Raw genomic sequence first — 17,740 nt, forward strand, 5'->3', positions numbered from 1 at the left:
ATAGCAGTGGAGTGCACACAAACTTGGATCGTACCCGACCTTGCCACTTTATGTATTGTACACCAGGCATCTTGTGTAAAAATACAACTGCTGTGGAAATGGCACGGTCATTCCTGTAACATTTTCTAGCACTAGCACTGTTCGCAAGTTGTTTGCAATTCTGGTGAGACATAAACCGTTATGTGACTGACACACTCACATAAAAATTAGAACGAAAATAATTATAATGGAAATAAATTGTTGAGTTAGTAGTTCTAGTTAATCTGTAGTGAGGGATGCATATTTACTGAATATACCATGCTATATAAGTAAACGCTTACTTAATCGCAGCTCTTAGAGTCATGTGCATGCTAATGATGGTGAAATGAAACCTTGCTGTTTTGAGGAACAAGTCCAACACAACCGATTACTTCTGACTGAAATCAAAGAAACTAATCAAGAAACCGGTTATTAAAACCACAGGCTTTAAATTATGAAAGAAAAAAAATAAATAAAAATTCAGAATGCTCAGAGAAGATTCAGAAAATCAGTAGTGTTTTAATAAGTGTTAGTAATCTTCACCTACCAGCTGCTGACTCTAAACAAAAACAAGGAAGGATCAGATCATAAACTGGTCACCAAAACCAAAACGAATACCGAGTCAGCATGCAGATTCTGTCATACACCTCTGTATACAGACTGAACCGTTATCACATTACTAGCTTTAAGCTGGAATGCAGCGAGAACACACTGAATGATTCGTTATCAAGATCAAACAGCTGGGTATTTTGGTTGGTATTATAGTTTTATATCTAAACTAAAAGCAATGGGCTTTAATCAGACGAATCAGTAAATAAAAGAAGTACGCAGTCCACAGTCGACCATATTGTCTTTCGTTTTTCGCCGACAGGAGAACATGAACGTGTCAAATCCGTGCACGTCGGGTGGGTTCTGGGTCATTACTAGTCCTCTATAGATTTGATGTATCTGTTATACGCTGCTTCATCCATTAGAGCATCCAGTTCTTCTGGTACTGATACTGTCATTTTTATCAGCCAGCCTGGAAATAAACACACGACGCTGATTAATGAGGCACAGGAACACGTTGTAGTGCTGCGAACGAAAGACGAAATAGAAAGCCTTTGCCACATGTACAAGTTCTTTGCATATCCAAGCTTGTTAGATAGAATATCCCCAGAGCAGAGAGGGTCAAAGGACACTGGCAACTTAACAGTGCTGGGGCTTGAACTCACAGCCCTCTGATCAGTAGCCTAAAGACTTGCAACTGGTGAAAGAATACCTTCCACAGCAACCATGTGGTCTTGCGCCTTATTTTCTATCATGCCCTATGTGTAGGAGTGTGCTGCTCCTCCACTTATTAAGAAATACCTGGAATAAAGAATCTCACCGTCTTTGTAGCAAGACTTATTGACCAGTCCAGGATTGTCAGCAAGAGCGTGGTTAACCTCGGTCACCTCCCCTGTTAAAGGAGAATACAGCTCGCTCGCTGCCTTCACGCTCTCCAGAGCGCCAAACTCATCTACGCACAAACACATGTGCAATCGCTCGCGTCAAGACAAATGACTTTCAGTACGATTTAAAACCAGTGCCTTTCATTCATACCATAAAGCGAATGCAGAAGAATGCTTGTGTGCTAAATAAAAGATTATACATATCAATTCATCTAAAAAAAAAAAAAAAACTGTACAGGCAGACTCATTACTGATTAGGAGAGATCACCTGACTGGGAAAGGTTTGTGCCAACATCTGGGAGACCACAGTAGACCACATCACCCAGAGCTTCCTGGAGGGGTGAAGCAGAAGTCAGAACAGCACTAAAAGAGGAATTCATTTTGGATCTGTGGATGCAATATCTCAGAAAAGCTTGATCAAGCTTTACGTATTTACCTACACTATATACCAGTCATATGGGCATGTGAACCCACACAAACACCTCATTAAATGTTAGTTCCGACCACTACAGGACACCATAAGATAAAGGCAGGCACATCGAGCATCACAAGTTTTTTTGGGATGTGCATCATAAAGAAATCAATCAATAAAATAAGTAATAAATAAATAAATGGATGTATTGATAGATGTCAGTGCAAATGTAAATGTTAGAAGAGCAAAGAATCAAAGACAGACCAAGGTGGCATCAAGTGAAGGGGGGGGGGGATGCAGAAAGAAGATGACGAGCTTGTTTAGATGGCAAACAAGACATTCTCCACATACTAACTAAAATAAACATAGCATTTCTTTTTCAGAAAAGAACCAAAACACTGTATTACGAGATAAGAAGGACTCATTTGTAAGGACTATTTTGAAGAAAATATGTTGAAGTGAATTGAAACGTCCCATTAAAATAGGTTTCTTCACTCTAATCTGACTAAATAAAACTGACTTAGGTTTCGATACTATATCTAAATCAGACAGGTGATGTCACTGTATCTAAACGCTGACTATTTCACTCACCTGAGCAAAGTTACTGATGCCCACAGTGCCTATGCCATCTTCCACTCGCACCCACTCGTGTTTGTCTGTGTACTTCAGGGCTGTGGATCGAGACACAAAAATTAGCCTACATAGCACTGTATTATTTTTCAAATGTAAAGTGTTGGGAGACAAGGTTGCCAGAGCTCAGCCCATATTTTCGTAATATGCGGGATACACAGGATTGTCTTTAGGAATTTGGATTAAACATATACTACATACTATGTCCGAAGGTATGTGGACACCAGACCGTTACACCCATATGTGGGCCAAAGTTTGAAGCACACAATTATCTAGAATGCCTTTGTATGCTGAAGCATTAAGATTAAGAAGAGTCCCAAACCTGTACCAGCAAGACAATTCCACTGTGCACAAAGCGAGCTCCAGGAAAGCATGGTTTACCAAGTTTGGTGTGGAGGAACTCTAGTGTACTGCACAGAGCTCTGACCTCAACCCTCATCATCTTTGGGATGAACTGGAACACCGAGTGCACCCCAAGCCTCCTCACACAACATTGTGAGGGCCTGACCTGATGAATGAACACACATCCCCACAGCGACACTCCAAAATCGAGTCTAAGGCCTTCCCAGTTATTATAACAGCAAAGAGGGCCAAGTGTATAGTGCAGTTAGACCTTAATTACAAACGTTACTAACGTAAAACGACATCCACTGTGCTCATACTTTATCACGAACCAATCCTGCATCAACAACATTGGTCTAACTATGCGACTAGAGTTATTAAGGTGTCACACTTTCAGTGTATGATCAGACCTTCGGGTTTTACTTTTTTAAAATACACATTAAAATGCGTTTTCAGCTTATGCCCGTTAGCGTTGCACCTTACATTGCTACCTCTGCCGCCGACCCTAGCACATTCCTAACTTTTATCATACACAGTGGCTATTAAATGCACAGAAGTGCACGACAGTGCTGACTAGAACTACACCAAAACAACTATTTTTGGCTAAGCAGCGATGGACTAGTTAGGATGATTTATTTATGGCTCCGAGTGCCACCTTTCCTCATAGCCAGTCTCTCTCGCAGATGAACAACAATTAGGGGATTTATTCTTTTTTACCTTCAGTATTCATATATAAGCCAGAAAACAAACTAACAAACTAAATTTATATTTATATATCTATATACACACACAATACACGTGTGTGTGTATATGTATACATACATCTGTGTGTGTGTGTGTGTGTAATATATATAATTTTAAAAGTCCCTTTCACAACACCTAAGGTCACTTCCCAAATACAATTCACAAAACACAAACACAATATTAAATAAATTTATATATATATTATAATTAAGTATTATGTAACAATGTCACAGAGAATAGGTGTACACAGACAGACAGGCAGGCAGACACAGACAGACAGGCAGACAAACACAGGCAGACAAACACAGACAGACACACACAGACAGACAGAGACAGACAGAGACAGACAGAGACAGACATTTAGTTTGTTTACTGACTCGTAATCTCTTCTTGACCTTTAAAACCTCCTACACCTCATGTTCATGCTGAAACGTTGCCAGTAACACGTTAACCAGCAGTGATAAATGCGATGAAATAAACCGAGTACAGCTCTAACCAAGCAAACTATTTAACTTCACTAGCTGTGTTCGCACAAGGCCAGTTTTTTATCAGCTGTCCTAAAAGTTTCTGTGCACAGCTTCATGTGGACCCTGATCAACCCGGAGAAGATGAGCGATTACCTGAACAAAACCGAGGAGTCAGTGACAGATCTCGTTTTAAACATGTTCTTGCCGACAGTCGCGCAGGAGACAAAACATTTGTATGCAAAACTCGGGGCAGTGCATAGGTTAAGTTTGCAGAAACACGTCCCAGCACAAAGCGCGCCGCCATTTTCCCCAGTGACGTCTAAATCAGTGGACCGCTCGCGGCGCGCTTTGAAAACGTCACTGTCGATGCTCTAGTCTGCAGTTTGAGCTGTAGGTGGTTTGAACACACAAAACAATTCTGGAAAGATCTCAGTAGATTTATTATAGACCATATTGAGTCAGATTTTAGTCTTTGTCTAATTGATGTATTGATTGGCTTTAGGGGAAATGACAGTTGCAAGAACAATCAATATTTTGTAATGAATTTAATTATTATGATGGCAAAATATTTTATTCATAAATGTAAATATAATAATTCTTCGCCTGTATCGACATTTTTTTTAAAAGTAAATAATATATAGATCCTATTAAAACTTTTTTGGGAGCAATTTTTGTGTAATTCTGTCTGTCCCTTTTCCTTTTGTCCTTTATGTCTTTCTTTTAATTTACTTTCCTTTTTAAGTGTTATATTAAATAGTTGATGGTGAATTTGTATAATGAGAGCGTGATTATGATGGATGCTGTACCTGCGCTCAGGTAGAGACTGCACCCATGAGAGGGTGATTGAGGGTATTATGATGGATGCCGTACCTGCGCTCAGGTAGAGACTCCACCCATGAGAGGGTGATTGAGGGTATTATGATGGACGCTGTACCTGAGCTCAGGTAGAGAGAGCGGCTCCACTCTAGCTGAAGATGGGAATTGGCAGTGAGCCGCTCAGGATAAAAACTCATCCCTGCGCCTGACCCTGATTTAAACTCAGCGGTTTTTTTAGCCTGCTCCCTCAGAGCTCACTGCGGTTTTAGCGAAAGCCTGACAGAAAAAAAAAAAACACCGGAAAAGAAAAGTACAATGCCTTCATAATTTTAACCTGTTTCCATACGGACGCTGCCCTGAGATGAACGAACAGCGGAAAGTGAAGCTGTTTTCTCTCTGGACGCTTTTCTTCCTCAGACTAGTCGTATTTCCAGGTAGGAGCCTGATGCTACATTTCTGACGCATTAGATAACGGACTGTTAATCAGTATTTTATCATAGACACAGTTTATTTATTTGGAGCTCATTTAGCATATAACGTGGTTTCAATTAATATATTAAGTATTCTTCATGCATTCTTACAATGTCTTTGCTTTAAATGCGACCATTCATTTATTACATAGTTAATTAACCATTAATTTATTGGTTAGTTTTATTCAAATTGTATTGACCCTCACTGACTCATTTAAAAGTTCATTCAGGCTAACACTTTCCTGTTTGGTAGGATTCCTTTGCCAGGTATCAAAAACAGAAAATAACTTGAATAGGTAAGTATTTAAATAAATATGTTTGTTTGTTTGTTTGTTTGTTTGTTTATTTATTTATTTACATTTAAGTACCTTTATTGACTAGTTTGTCCTTGAAAAAGTTGAGATTTTGTTGTGCATCATTAAACTACACTGTTTTAAGAGGATAGATGAACTGAGTAAAGGTCAGGGGAAAGAAAGTTCTAGAAAAAAAAAACCAAATCTTTGCGCATCAGTGATTTATTTAAGATGTTCTTAATATTTCATGTTATTTATCCTATTCTGAGCACATTTTGAAAGTTTTCTGGTAAATGAGAATATGTTACCTCTCATGGGACTGTGTGTGTGTGTGTGTGTGTGTGTGTGAGAGAGAGAGAGAGAGAGAGAGAATTCACTTTGACAGTCAGTTAAATTGGCCCCTATTATAAAGTTTATCACAGTTAAATGATCCCTTATTATAAAGTTTGCAGATTAATCCCGTTATGCCCGTGCTAATGTGAGGCTTTGAAATGCGACTTTCTTCAGCATCACCGTGCTCCTTCATTAATGTTTCTGCGTGGCATCTTAAGTAGATCTAATGGTGCGCTCCCACCGTCACTGTGCTTTTAATACTGCTCTCTTTGTGCTGCTCCTAAAAGGAGAGTTAATGCACTGCGCCAGAAACGAGATCTCTTCCGTGAGGAGGTGAGTACACCTAAGAGAAAATGTCTAGGGAAAGAGTGGAGCAACCACACACACACACACACACACACATACACACACGCACACAAAGTCCTAAGTTATTCTGCATGTTGACAAAGCTGTCTTTGTAAACTTAGCACAAATGCAACAGCACTAAGAGCCCAAGTCCCAAACGTCTGTAGCCGTCACACCATTTTAAGGAAATACTGACTCAGTCTTACTAATCTGACTCCACACTCAGGAATCGAACATGACCCCGTGACATCCGTTCAGCCCGAAACAAAAAGAAGGTTTCTGTGTTTATACGTCATTTCCATTCGCAGGCCGTCAGTGCAGTGCTGTCTGATTCAACTCTCCATCGAAGTGTCCTGCGTAATTATACAGCTCGAGATGCATCTGCAGGTAACACATGTACACAAAGTCTCTCACTGAAGATGTTACATGATGTTACATGATGTACTTCAGTTACATATTGTTGAGTGCAAAAGTTTACCTTAAAAAAAAAATAATAATTAAAGGACGAACTTAAACAAAATATCTACAAGACATTTAGTGTGTTAGCACAAGCCTTCCTTTCCAAAATGTTCCTGATGTTCGTCAGCCATATCTCACCACACTGTCTTCTTCAAATCAGGCCTGGAGACCAAAAAGGGCACGGAAAAAGAGCATTGTCACTTATTCCATCCATCCATTTTCTACCGCTTAATCCTTTTCAGGGTCACGGGGAAACCTGGAGCCTATCCCAGGGAGCATCGGGCACAAGGCAGGGACACCCTGAACAGGGTGCCAGATCCATCGCAGTGCACACAAACACATATACACTCACACACCCATTCATACACTACGGACACTTTAGACATGGAAATCAGCCTACCATGCATGTCTTTGGACTGGGGGAGGAAACCGGAGTACCCGGAGGAAACCCCCGCAGCACGGGGAGAACATGCAAACTCCGCACACATAGGGCCACGGTTGGAATCGAACCCCCGACCCTGGAGGTGTGAGGCGAACGTGCTAACCACTAAGCCACTGTGCGCCCTGTCACTTATTTTATTTCATTAAAAAAAAATTTCTTCTGATTTTACCTTTTTGGATGGCGGTCAAGTTGAAGGATAGACCCAGGGGTGTAGCTAGGGAGTTCTGGTCCCCCTGAAAAAATATTGACGAGGACCTGACCGCCCTCCATTCATATCATACACTGTAAAACTGGATAGTTCATTTAACTCAAAACAATTGAGGAAACTAATTACCTCAAAATTTTTTAACTTGATGAATCAATATCTTTAAGCCAAATATACTTAAATATAACAAAAATTTAATTAAAACTTGTTATATTTAAGTGTATTTGTCTTAAAGAAATTGATTTATCAGCTTAAAATTTTCGAGGTAATTAGTTTCCTCACATTTTTTGAATTAAATAAACTTATCCAGTTTTTCAGTGTATACGGCATAAGATATGGTCGCGGAGGTCCACATCTATATATTACTTTAAAAGATTAATATCATATCACTTTGACGCAGGATATTTACTTGTAACAGAACATGGTAATATTATTGTAAAAACTTTTTTTTTTTTTCCCCAAAAGTTAAATCTTTATACAAATATGATCCAAACAATGGCATTAAGGCATCAATAACTTTTTATGAAACAAATCCTCAAGCAATTATTCAAAACAAACCAATAAAATAATAACAGAAGACAAGAAATTTAACGAATTAGTAAAATAAAACAAATTTTTTTTAAAAACGTACCGGCAATATAATAAAATCTTATCAGTCAGTCTGGTGTCTAACAGGTGAAGTAAACACCGTATTTATTCAAAACAACTTTATTTACATAATAATAACGCAAAAATACGGGGACATTGTGGGGGGATCGGTGTATTTGGAAAACTTCTTTCACGAAGTTGCATGTTTTTGTGGTTTTCATTAAACTCTCAGGCATACAAGCTGAAGCTGTAATATATATATATATATATATATATATATACACTTCTAATACTGTAATATAAATACTACTGGATTTAGAGTTGCCCCCTGGGCAGTATGGACCCCTGTAATTGTCACCACCTTTCACCCCACTAGCGACGTCCCTGGATACACCCACACTTCTTAGAATTCTTTCTGTAGCGATGAATTGAAAAACAGAGCAATGTTGTTTTAACATTAGAATCCATGGGAGAGAATAAAGTATTATTCGTACATAATACGATTTATTGTTGTAAGACTTGTGGCTGCACAAGCAGCGCTTGATCATTAGTAGGTTACGTCCTTAAAAACAGGCTTTAACTGCGGTAGGAATTCAAAAGCGTACCTAAAGCCCCCGTAAGTGTCGCTTCACTGACATGCACTTTTAAATGTCGTCGGAGATGAGTGTCTCTATGCAGACAACAAGAGCGTAAAATCTCTTCCAGGATGTCATGAAATCTTTACCAACATGTCAATTCAGAAACTAATCCGGTCTGAATAGGGTTTAAGATTATCATCAGTATGTCATCCTTCTAGTAAACACAACTGAAATCGAAACTTTAAAGAGGTTTAAGAATCGCTCACTTTTGCTAAGGGTGGCTCCACATGGATAGTCTTAGGATTGCCATGAGATGTCTGCGCACTTGGATAGCCCAGTGATTGCACTTGCTTAAAGCAGTGTACTCTCAGGTTTTATTCATTATTTAGTAGATAACTTGACCTAGATACTAAAGATTTAAAGCTGAAATTAATAACGATTAATCCTGATGCTCTTACTGAAGATCCTTTCAGCACACTTGGCACTGCTTGAATGTGCAGCATATTTGAACTTTTTGTATATAAAGCATTGAGGTGCTAAATGAATAAAGATTATGAAGTTATTCAACCATATCAACAGTACAGCAATCATAATAATAAGATACTATAGTAAAACTGTAATAAATATACTAACCCTAAGGTGGTATAATGGTATCATGTACTATGTCCAGTAGTATTGTGGTTGAGCATGTGTGTGTGTTTGTGTGTCGTGATAGAAGATTATTGCGGGTGTCTTAATGGTGGATGGTGTCAGGAGGGGGGCCAGTGTGACTGTTCACAGTTCCAGGCTGTGGGAGACCGCTGCCAGATCAGTGAGTACCACACGCACACACACACACACACACACACACACACACACACACACACACACACACACACAAACCAACAAGATAAAGCTGGTTATTCTGAAGTTCAAAAGCACAATTTAAACGATTTGCTTATTGAGAAACCTGATATTAACACAGAATTATAATGAATATACTCATAAATTCTTTAGAGAAAACGACTCTTTTATGGACTATTAAAAATATTCAATATTATCTACAGTTATGTGTTTATACGCCCTGATAGTATCCGTGGTATTAGTGTAACTTTTAAAATGGCTGCACTGTCATTCTAAACGAAACATTGATTACCCATGATGCATCACTTTAAAGTCTTAAGTTGTAAAAAACATCCAAAATTGACCTAAAGTAAGTTATCCTTGTATTACTTTTCTCTCATTTTATGAACCCTGATTCTCTCCCTCAACCCCACGTCTGTTAACGATCACAGGGTACTACGTAATTCAAAAGAAAACGTCATGATATCTTATACTGTTAACTGATTTTCATGACCACTGCACATTGCACGATGTTATTATACTCTGAAGGCCTACACTGATATTAAAAAGACTTTTGTTTTATTTATAAAATATTGTGTAAATGTTTTAGCATCGCATGTTTTATAAGTCCATATTATCACGACGTTTTCAACGAGTCACACCGTTTTCAAGCCTTGTTCGTAGCTTTAGATATTTTAGCCAAATGCGGAACCTTAGACAGATGTCCTTATGCTGCCCTCCAAATGGGACAGACTTTATCTCGGGGACACAAATACTGCAAAAATACAGATTGTCTAGACAATGTCCTTCCTAGTCGAACCTAGGCACTGTGACAAAGTTTTGAAGCATGCAAAAGAAGTGGCAAAAAGGGGAAAACTCAAAATGGGAAACTCGCAGTATAGTCACACGTACAGTTGAGTGGCAATGTTTGCATCCGTCATGGTTTCTGGGAGAATCTATTTAACAAATTATATATATATATATATAAATTGTTTCCTACTATAAGCGATCAATAGCATGAAGCAATTCAATAGAAAAAGGAAAGAAGTAAAGATGTTTTTGCAGATAACAGCTGCTCGGAGGAAACTTAGAAGTTGCAGGAAGTTGTAGAGACAAAGGTTGGACAAATTATTACTGAATAAGAAAAGCAAATGCAGACGTTTTTAATCAGTATAATAGATTTTTTTAAAAGGAAATATTTTAACGCACATTGTTTAAAAAATGTTTGTTTTTGCTGGAACACATTTGACACACACACAGTAAATGTCTCATCAGTTTAAATGAAATAATCTTTATTATTTTTCATTTGTACTAAGGATATGCGAGCTCTATAGTTATGCACCATCAGTGTACTGTATAGTTATACAGTATGTACTGTAGAGTAATGGTGTAGGGTAGCAGTAGGCCTTTAACTTACTTGCAAATGCCAGTAAATAGTATGGTTTTCAACCTTGTGTTTTATAGTGTGGCTATACCAAGAGCTTTTCCAAATAGGACATATACAGTATGAAAGTATTTAAAGGCTTAAATCGTCTGTCATTAACATGAGGCGTAGGACACAATCACTGCAATTGATGTTTAACACATTTTACAATTCAAAAGCAAGGAAATATAGAGTATATAGTACTGTAACCGGCTTCTATAGATATCCAAGGGTAGAAATGGCTAAACAGACAAACATAAAAAAGCAGATATAAGAAAAGGCTTGGAATTGCACTCAAGAACAACTGCAAGACTCAAAGTGAATAATTAAGAGTTGAAATATGCTAGGGTAATGAGTAACAGGCATGGCTAATTGATCGCTTGGTTACCTGGCGAGGTGATGTGATGGAATACAGGTGGAGGGCTTTCAAAGCTACACAAGTACAGATCAGCAATTTCAAAACACATTGATTGGTAAGGTTGTGGTTGTAGTTGAGGCTAAACAGTGATATATTATGGGCTGAGAAGTATAGATGATAAAATTGTTTAAGATATAAAATACAATGTTATTTGTGACAGTTATAGCGTAAAGCATTGTTGTTAAGAAATAAAGAAGGCTTACGACAGAACCTTCTTCTGTAGGCAGGGCTTTGATTGAAATTTCACGAGGTAAATGAATCAGTAAACAAAAGAACAAGTTCTCTTTGAAGAAATGAATTTGTTAAACAGCAGTTCCTTAACGCAGTATCATCATTCCCTGTGAATGAAATCGAATGCACTCACATTACCGTATAGTGTATCTTAAAGCAAATCAGAATTGTAAAACAGTAAGGTCAGAAGAAATGACTAAATCGAATGTAATACACTGAGCACTTTAATCTGTGGCCAGCAAGTATGCTTCATTTCTTCTGTGAATTTGCCGGCATCGGGTTACAAATGTGCTTGGAGCAAAGTGCTGCTGACAAAGAGCCTCTGTACATATGTTAAATTAACCAGGTATAGACCTTCCATAAAGCACCCAGGTGTGCTCTGGGCAATAACAGGTCATGATAAAGACCATGAAAGTGATGCCGGAAATGTGTTTCTCAGAAGGATTTTGGGTATCACTGATCATAATCCATAAATACAACAAGAAACAGTGCAGATTAAAAACAGATTTATTTTTATTGCTTTGAGATGTTATCATAGGTTTTTTTTTTTGTTTTTTTTTCAAATGGAGGTATGTACACCTAGGGGTGCTTGGAGGTACTTCAAATACTGTATATATAATCTGCAATGTATGGATAATCACTGCTATAAATATGATGCTATATAGAGCATTAACTGCAAATTTTACTCGTTCTTTCCCTTATAGTATTTCTAGTCCAGTAAAGGGGTATTTGTCTTTAAAAATAATAATAAAAAAAAAACACTAAAAGGGACTACAGTAACCAAAAAGTACACATTAAAAACCTAGACCTAAGTGTGCCTGCTACTAATAAAAAAATAAAAAAATCCAAAAATGAGTGAATACTCAACAAGATTATATCGTAAATATATAAAATGATATCATGAATAGCACATAGAGAATAAAAAAGTCTTCCGTTTTTCAGAAAGTCAATAGGGAATGTGTTGTGATGTACAGATATTGTTTTTTTTTATGCGATACTTTGCAGTCGAGAAATTAGGATACGCAGTAAATGATGATAAACTGATGTTTAGCACGATGTTCGGCATTTATTTTAATGAATCAAACTTGATTAAATAACCTGTGAATTGTATGCTCATTGATTTCAGTTCCCAACCTCGGGCAGGACCGGGATGGGATTTGCCGCTCATGGGGTCAGTACCATTTTGAGACATTTGATGGAATGTACTACTACTTCCCTGGAACATGTTCATATATCTTGGCCAAAGACTGTCACTCAGCAGAGCCCCGGTATACTGTGTGGGTGAGTTATAGATGTCTTTACAGCACCCCTTTAGGTGAAGCTAAAGAGTTGCAGACCACTGAGGCACAGAGCACTTAACCTATAGAGTCTCTTTTTACTTGGTATGACATTTTACCTTCAGTGAGAGCACTGATCTCCATCAGCAGTCTAGTGAAGCCCTTCACATACATTTTATCTAGACTTTGATAAACATTGTTTTGTACAGTGAAAAAATAGCTACAACAAATTAGAAATGATGTCATTCTGAATGCTTTTTCTTTTTTTTTTTTTACTGACTACTTCTTTATCTGTCCTCAGATTGCCTCCCTATTCTTCTACCTGACTTTCTCTCTCTGTTTCTCTGAATGGCAGGTTCACAACAGTCGTTCCTGTCGTGGCTCAGTGTACTCTTGTCCTCGTTCTCTCAGTCTCTTCTTTCCTAACGAGGAGGAGATCCACATTAGAGGCTACCGGGTGCTGAAGGGGGAACAGAGGTTAGCCTAATTGGACGTATAATTAAATAAAGAAGTAAAGGAATAAAGGAAAGTCAAATGAATATGCACACGAATCAATGTTCTTTTTATCAGGCTTACTGATGTTGTCAAGACTGTTTATACTGTTTATTATTGTATATTTAAGAGCGATTACATGCTCGTCCTGATTTACTGCAGCCATTTTCGTGCTTTTATAATGAAAATGAAATCTCGCTGTCCTTTTATTTTTTTTTATAATGTGCTGTTCTTGTTCCGTTGCTATAGACTGACTTTGCCCCAGACGGTTCATAATGTCTTTATCGAGCGACTCGCTGACTACATCCTGGTGAAGAGCACGTTTGGTTTCTCTCTGGCCTGGGATGGAAGCTCCGGCGTCTACCTCAAAATGACAGAGGAGCACAAAGGCCGGCCTTGTGGCCTGTGCGGAAACTACAATGATGACGGATCAGATGATCTGAGCAGCAGCCACGGTGAGACAAACAGACCGAGACACACTTATCGTATCTATCAGCGACCAGTTCAGATCAATTACATCAGCTCTGCATGTAGCTGCGGTAGGCTTAGGGTTTACTAATGCGGTAGCGATTACGAATGTTGTGACGGGAGTAATGCAGATGAAAGGACGAGTTCAGATGTTTCAGCAACATCATTTTTGTGGTCAGTTTTCATTCGTTTACGAATTTAAGTATATTATCTGTGATGGAACGCATTTTTTCAATATCCTTTAATTGGACAGGAATTATATATATTATTTATTTCATATATATTTTTTGTCTCCTACACCATAAAGGTTTTTAGGTTTAACTTATGAAGTTTTTTTTTATTCCAATGGACAGGCTTAAGATTTCCAAGGCTGTTTGTTGTACTTTTTAGGTATAAAATCTGAAGACGTTGCTGAGTTTGGGAACAGCTGGATCGTGGACCTTCCCCATGAGGCGCCCTGTCCTGCTATAGATGATGACTTTCCTGGACCATGTTCATCTGAATCTGAAATAGATGTAAGTATATGATAGCAGTGTGATGGTCAAGCATGCTGTTTTTTCTGTCTTTCTTTCATTAAAAAAAAAAAACCAAAACACTATTCAGTGTGAAAATGGTTTGATTTACATGTTACTTCCTACTAGCTTTGTTGGCAGATTAGCAAAGCAAGCTAACTGTAGTAGTTATGCACGCTCACCTGAGGTATCGAAGATTTCTCCTACTTCCTTTCTTTGTAATGTCTCTATACACATTTAATGAGTATGACAGAATAAGATGAAACCGTAGTTATTAAGTTTGTTATTCCTTATTGAAACTTTTTTAAAATTTTAAACTAAAGTAGTGAGAGACGAACTGAAGAAACGTCGGACCACACGAGCCATAGGCTTGGTCTGAGGAATCATTCGAGCCAATTGTTTGGATATCGTCACTTGATTATGTCATACCTAATTTGCATAGAATTGAGAAAATTCTGTTCAATTCAAATGATGTGTTTCCTGCCTTTTCATGCCATGCAAAAAGAAAAAAAAAAAAACAACCCAAAAAACCCGACACAACAAGTGTAATAAAACACAAACAACGAGTTGGTAATTATGAGTAATTAGAAATGTACTTACACATCTGCTTCATATACTGTACTTATACATTAATTAGAATTTCTATTTCAATTTTCTTTTAGCACATATTTAATGAACTGCTCTTTCTTGATGTAGCATCAGAGGAATTGCCACGTGCTCAACCTATTAGATAATTAATTAACTACATAGTATTTAATGACAGTTAATACAAAGTGGAGGCAGAAATGCTTGTGTGTTGCTATAAGTAGATTTGTATGTCTATTTCCTGTATTAGCCGGTGTGTTATTTAGTGTTATTTATTTTGTTTTGTGTCCCTCACACAGGATGCCATTGAAAAGTGCAGCGCTTTGCTTTTCTTTCCTTTTATCTCCTGCCATGAGAACATAGATCCCAATCCATTTGTTGCCAGCTGTGTTTCGGATCTATGTGTGTAAGTAAAGTCAGCGTGTGTGTATGCGTGCGTGCATGTGTTTATATGACACGTGCATAATTAAAGACAGAATAATATAGCGGTATAATTCGAATCGGATTTGTTTTTGAACAATTGAATGTCTGGACTAGAAAATATGTGGTTAGACACTTTGTCCTGTGTATAAAGGCTCTCTAAAGTCCCTTTAAATTTTGCTGCATTTGAATTTTAGTTCAAATTCAGTATTTAGATGCATTCGAATATTTATGAGCCTTAAAGTGTTATACTGCAATTGATGGAGTGAATTTTCGCGGTAGCTACGCTATGCATTTCTGTGGCGTAAGTAAAGGAATTCATCATGAGGAGGTAATATCATCATTGTAGCATTTATGTATATTTTAACACTATACTTTAGACCCTATGTAGACCCATTGTTTCAAAAATAGTTTGGATTAGGCTAACATCTCTCTTTCTCTCTCTCTCTCTCTCACTCTCTCTCTCGACTCTTTTTAAAACTTGACACTACAATTACAGGATTATTAAAGTAATGAAATGATATATGTGTGCACATGAAGAAGAGCAGGTTATATTTATTAGATTGATTACAGTGATGACATAGTTCCATTTATGAGGAGGTTCAGGTCCAGATGCTGAGTGAAATAGCAGGGATGTTCAGATTCCAGATGTTAACTATGATATTTCTTTCGTTGTCTATAAGTGCATACTTTGCATGTTTGCTTTACCTGTATACTCCACCAGGACCCCTTAATATCCAATTACGTACCTTAAATTATTTGTAGATGAAATATACATACGGAAGGTGCAAACGTTTGCTAGCTTTCTTTCTGAGCATGTATGGCTAATTTGACATTGTAAAGTGTATCTTTTTTTTTTTTCCAGCTCACATGATGAACAAACATTTTGCCGGACACTGGTCGAATACACCAGGGCCTGCTCCCATGTCGGTTATCCAGTCCGAGAATGGAGGGACAGCTTCCCTTCATGTGGTCAGTCTAGCATATCTCATTTATTAAACATTAAACAGGTTAGTGAAAGCCAATCCTTCCAGGGAAATGAATCCGTGGAATAGAAATTTTACTAACGCCATCGACCGTCCTGATAATTTAACGCTACCTCACAAGAGGTTTGCAGTCAAAAAGTTCCCACGGACTCGATACTCATTCTTACCTAATAGCAAAGGACGCGCTAATCCGATATCGTGTCTTAATATCGGGGCCGATATTAGCCTGAATGCTAGATTGGTATCAATATATAACTTGTGTGTTGTTGACTGACACCACACAGATCTCATGTCACAATCACTCTTGATGTTTTGCCTAATTAGCAAAAGAGAGCATGCTCAGGTGCTGTATCAGTAACAATATTGACTCGAAATGAGAAAAAATAGGATTGGTACATCGCTGCAATTAGCTCATCCAGTTCCAGTAAATACACTCTGTTTGTATTTTAATTGTGTTTTTTGATTTCCATATACTGCTCCGTTTTCTTTCAACCCGAGTTCGTGGTTTGCTCTTAACCCTTGCTTTTAATCCTTGTGCCTGTCTTAGACGTTTGAGTTTTGCATTCATTATATTGAATATTGTTACGTCGTGTGTTATAGCGGATAGATGTGAAGACAGCTTTGTCCACAGAGACTGTATCAGTTGTTGCCCCCCCACCTGCACTTTTGAAAAAGAGTGTCTAGGCACCAACCTGCACTGCCTGGATGGATGCTACTGCCCCGATGGTAAGTGTTATGCCATAGTCTGCCTTCTTATAGCATGATATTCTCCTCATCAATACACTTACACAGCACATACTGTATAATTCAAGGCTAAACTTGTCTTAAATGACCGAGTGCTCCAGGATTCATATATTATTTCTAGAGCAACATAAGCCTCATCTCCTCGTCCTAATATTATTCATGACCTATACTACGGTGCCAGTGTTAAATCGTATTTGCAAATGTAAGACCTACGTTAATCTACATCTAGAGAACTAGCTCTCAGTGCTCAGTATTGTATGTTGCTGGAAATGGATATTTTATATCCATTCACAAAATTCTCAGTGTCTCTCATTTTTCTTCTCTCTTTTCATTCCAGGGTTGATTCTTCAGAATGGGACTTGTATAGCAGTGTCTCAGTGTCCATGTGTATATCATGGCACAGCTTATCCTTTGGGTCATGTTCTGGAGCAGGGTTGTACTGTCTGGTAATGAACCCATGTCATTTAAGCTTGTAGCTGTGCTATACCTACTGTGCAGTATGTTTCTGAGTGTGGGACCTCTGGTGTTCAAACAGTCCAATTGCATTAGATGCATAATTCATAGAATGCAGATTTCCACATTTTCCACAATGCACATTTCCACGATGCACAAGATCACATTTTTGCATCGTGATCTAGTGTCAGGATGTATTATACACCCCTCGTTTCAACAATATTGTTTTTGTACGTTTGTCCGAATCGAATTAACTGCGGCAACAGGGCGCGTTCGGACGCTGGGCCTCGTGTTCGACACTCGTAGAGTCTCACATTTCTAGCAATTTATCCAT

The 17,740-nt window shown here is 38.0% G+C and overlaps 2 protein-coding genes across 2 annotated transcripts in view; one reads left to right on the forward strand and one right to left on the reverse strand.

Annotated features, from left to right (window-relative positions):
- Positions 1-512: 512 nt before the first annotated feature.
- gcsha (glycine cleavage system protein H (aminomethyl carrier), a) lies at positions 513-4,392 on the reverse strand. Its single transcript, XM_053622563.1, has 5 exons — positions 4,200-4,392; positions 2,455-2,534; positions 1,720-1,783; positions 1,388-1,519; positions 513-1,039 (listed from the first exon to the last, which is right to left on the reverse strand). Exons 1-5 carry the CDS (start codon positions 4,348-4,350, stop codon positions 942-944), a joined length of 525 nt encoding a protein of 174 aa, XP_053478538.1. The 5' UTR covers positions 4,351-4,392; the 3' UTR covers positions 513-941.
- Positions 4,393-4,907: 515 nt separating this feature from the next.
- otogl (otogelin-like) overlaps positions 4,908-17,740 on the forward strand; it is a 48,879-nt gene continuing 36,046 nt past the window's right edge. Inside the window, exons 1-12 of the mRNA XM_053623874.1 lie at positions 4,908-4,990; positions 6,246-6,291; positions 6,612-6,690; positions 9,294-9,386; positions 12,596-12,750; positions 13,102-13,223; positions 13,488-13,693; positions 14,097-14,221; positions 15,103-15,209; positions 16,089-16,195; positions 16,810-16,935; positions 17,291-17,399. Coding sequence (XP_053479849.1) covers positions 4,908-4,990; positions 6,246-6,291; positions 6,612-6,690; positions 9,294-9,386; positions 12,596-12,750; positions 13,102-13,223; positions 13,488-13,693; positions 14,097-14,221; positions 15,103-15,209; positions 16,089-16,195; positions 16,810-16,935; positions 17,291-17,399 — 1,358 coding nt within the window. The remainder of the gene's footprint in view (positions 4,991-6,245; positions 6,292-6,611; positions 6,691-9,293; positions 9,387-12,595; positions 12,751-13,101; positions 13,224-13,487; positions 13,694-14,096; positions 14,222-15,102; positions 15,210-16,088; positions 16,196-16,809; positions 16,936-17,290; positions 17,400-17,740) is intronic.

The sequence above is a fragment of the Ictalurus furcatus genome, chromosome 4, assembly GCF_023375685.1.
Source record: "Ictalurus furcatus strain D&B chromosome 4, Billie_1.0, whole genome shotgun sequence".
Classification (NCBI taxonomy): Eukaryota; Metazoa; Chordata; class Actinopteri; order Siluriformes; family Ictaluridae; genus Ictalurus; species Ictalurus furcatus.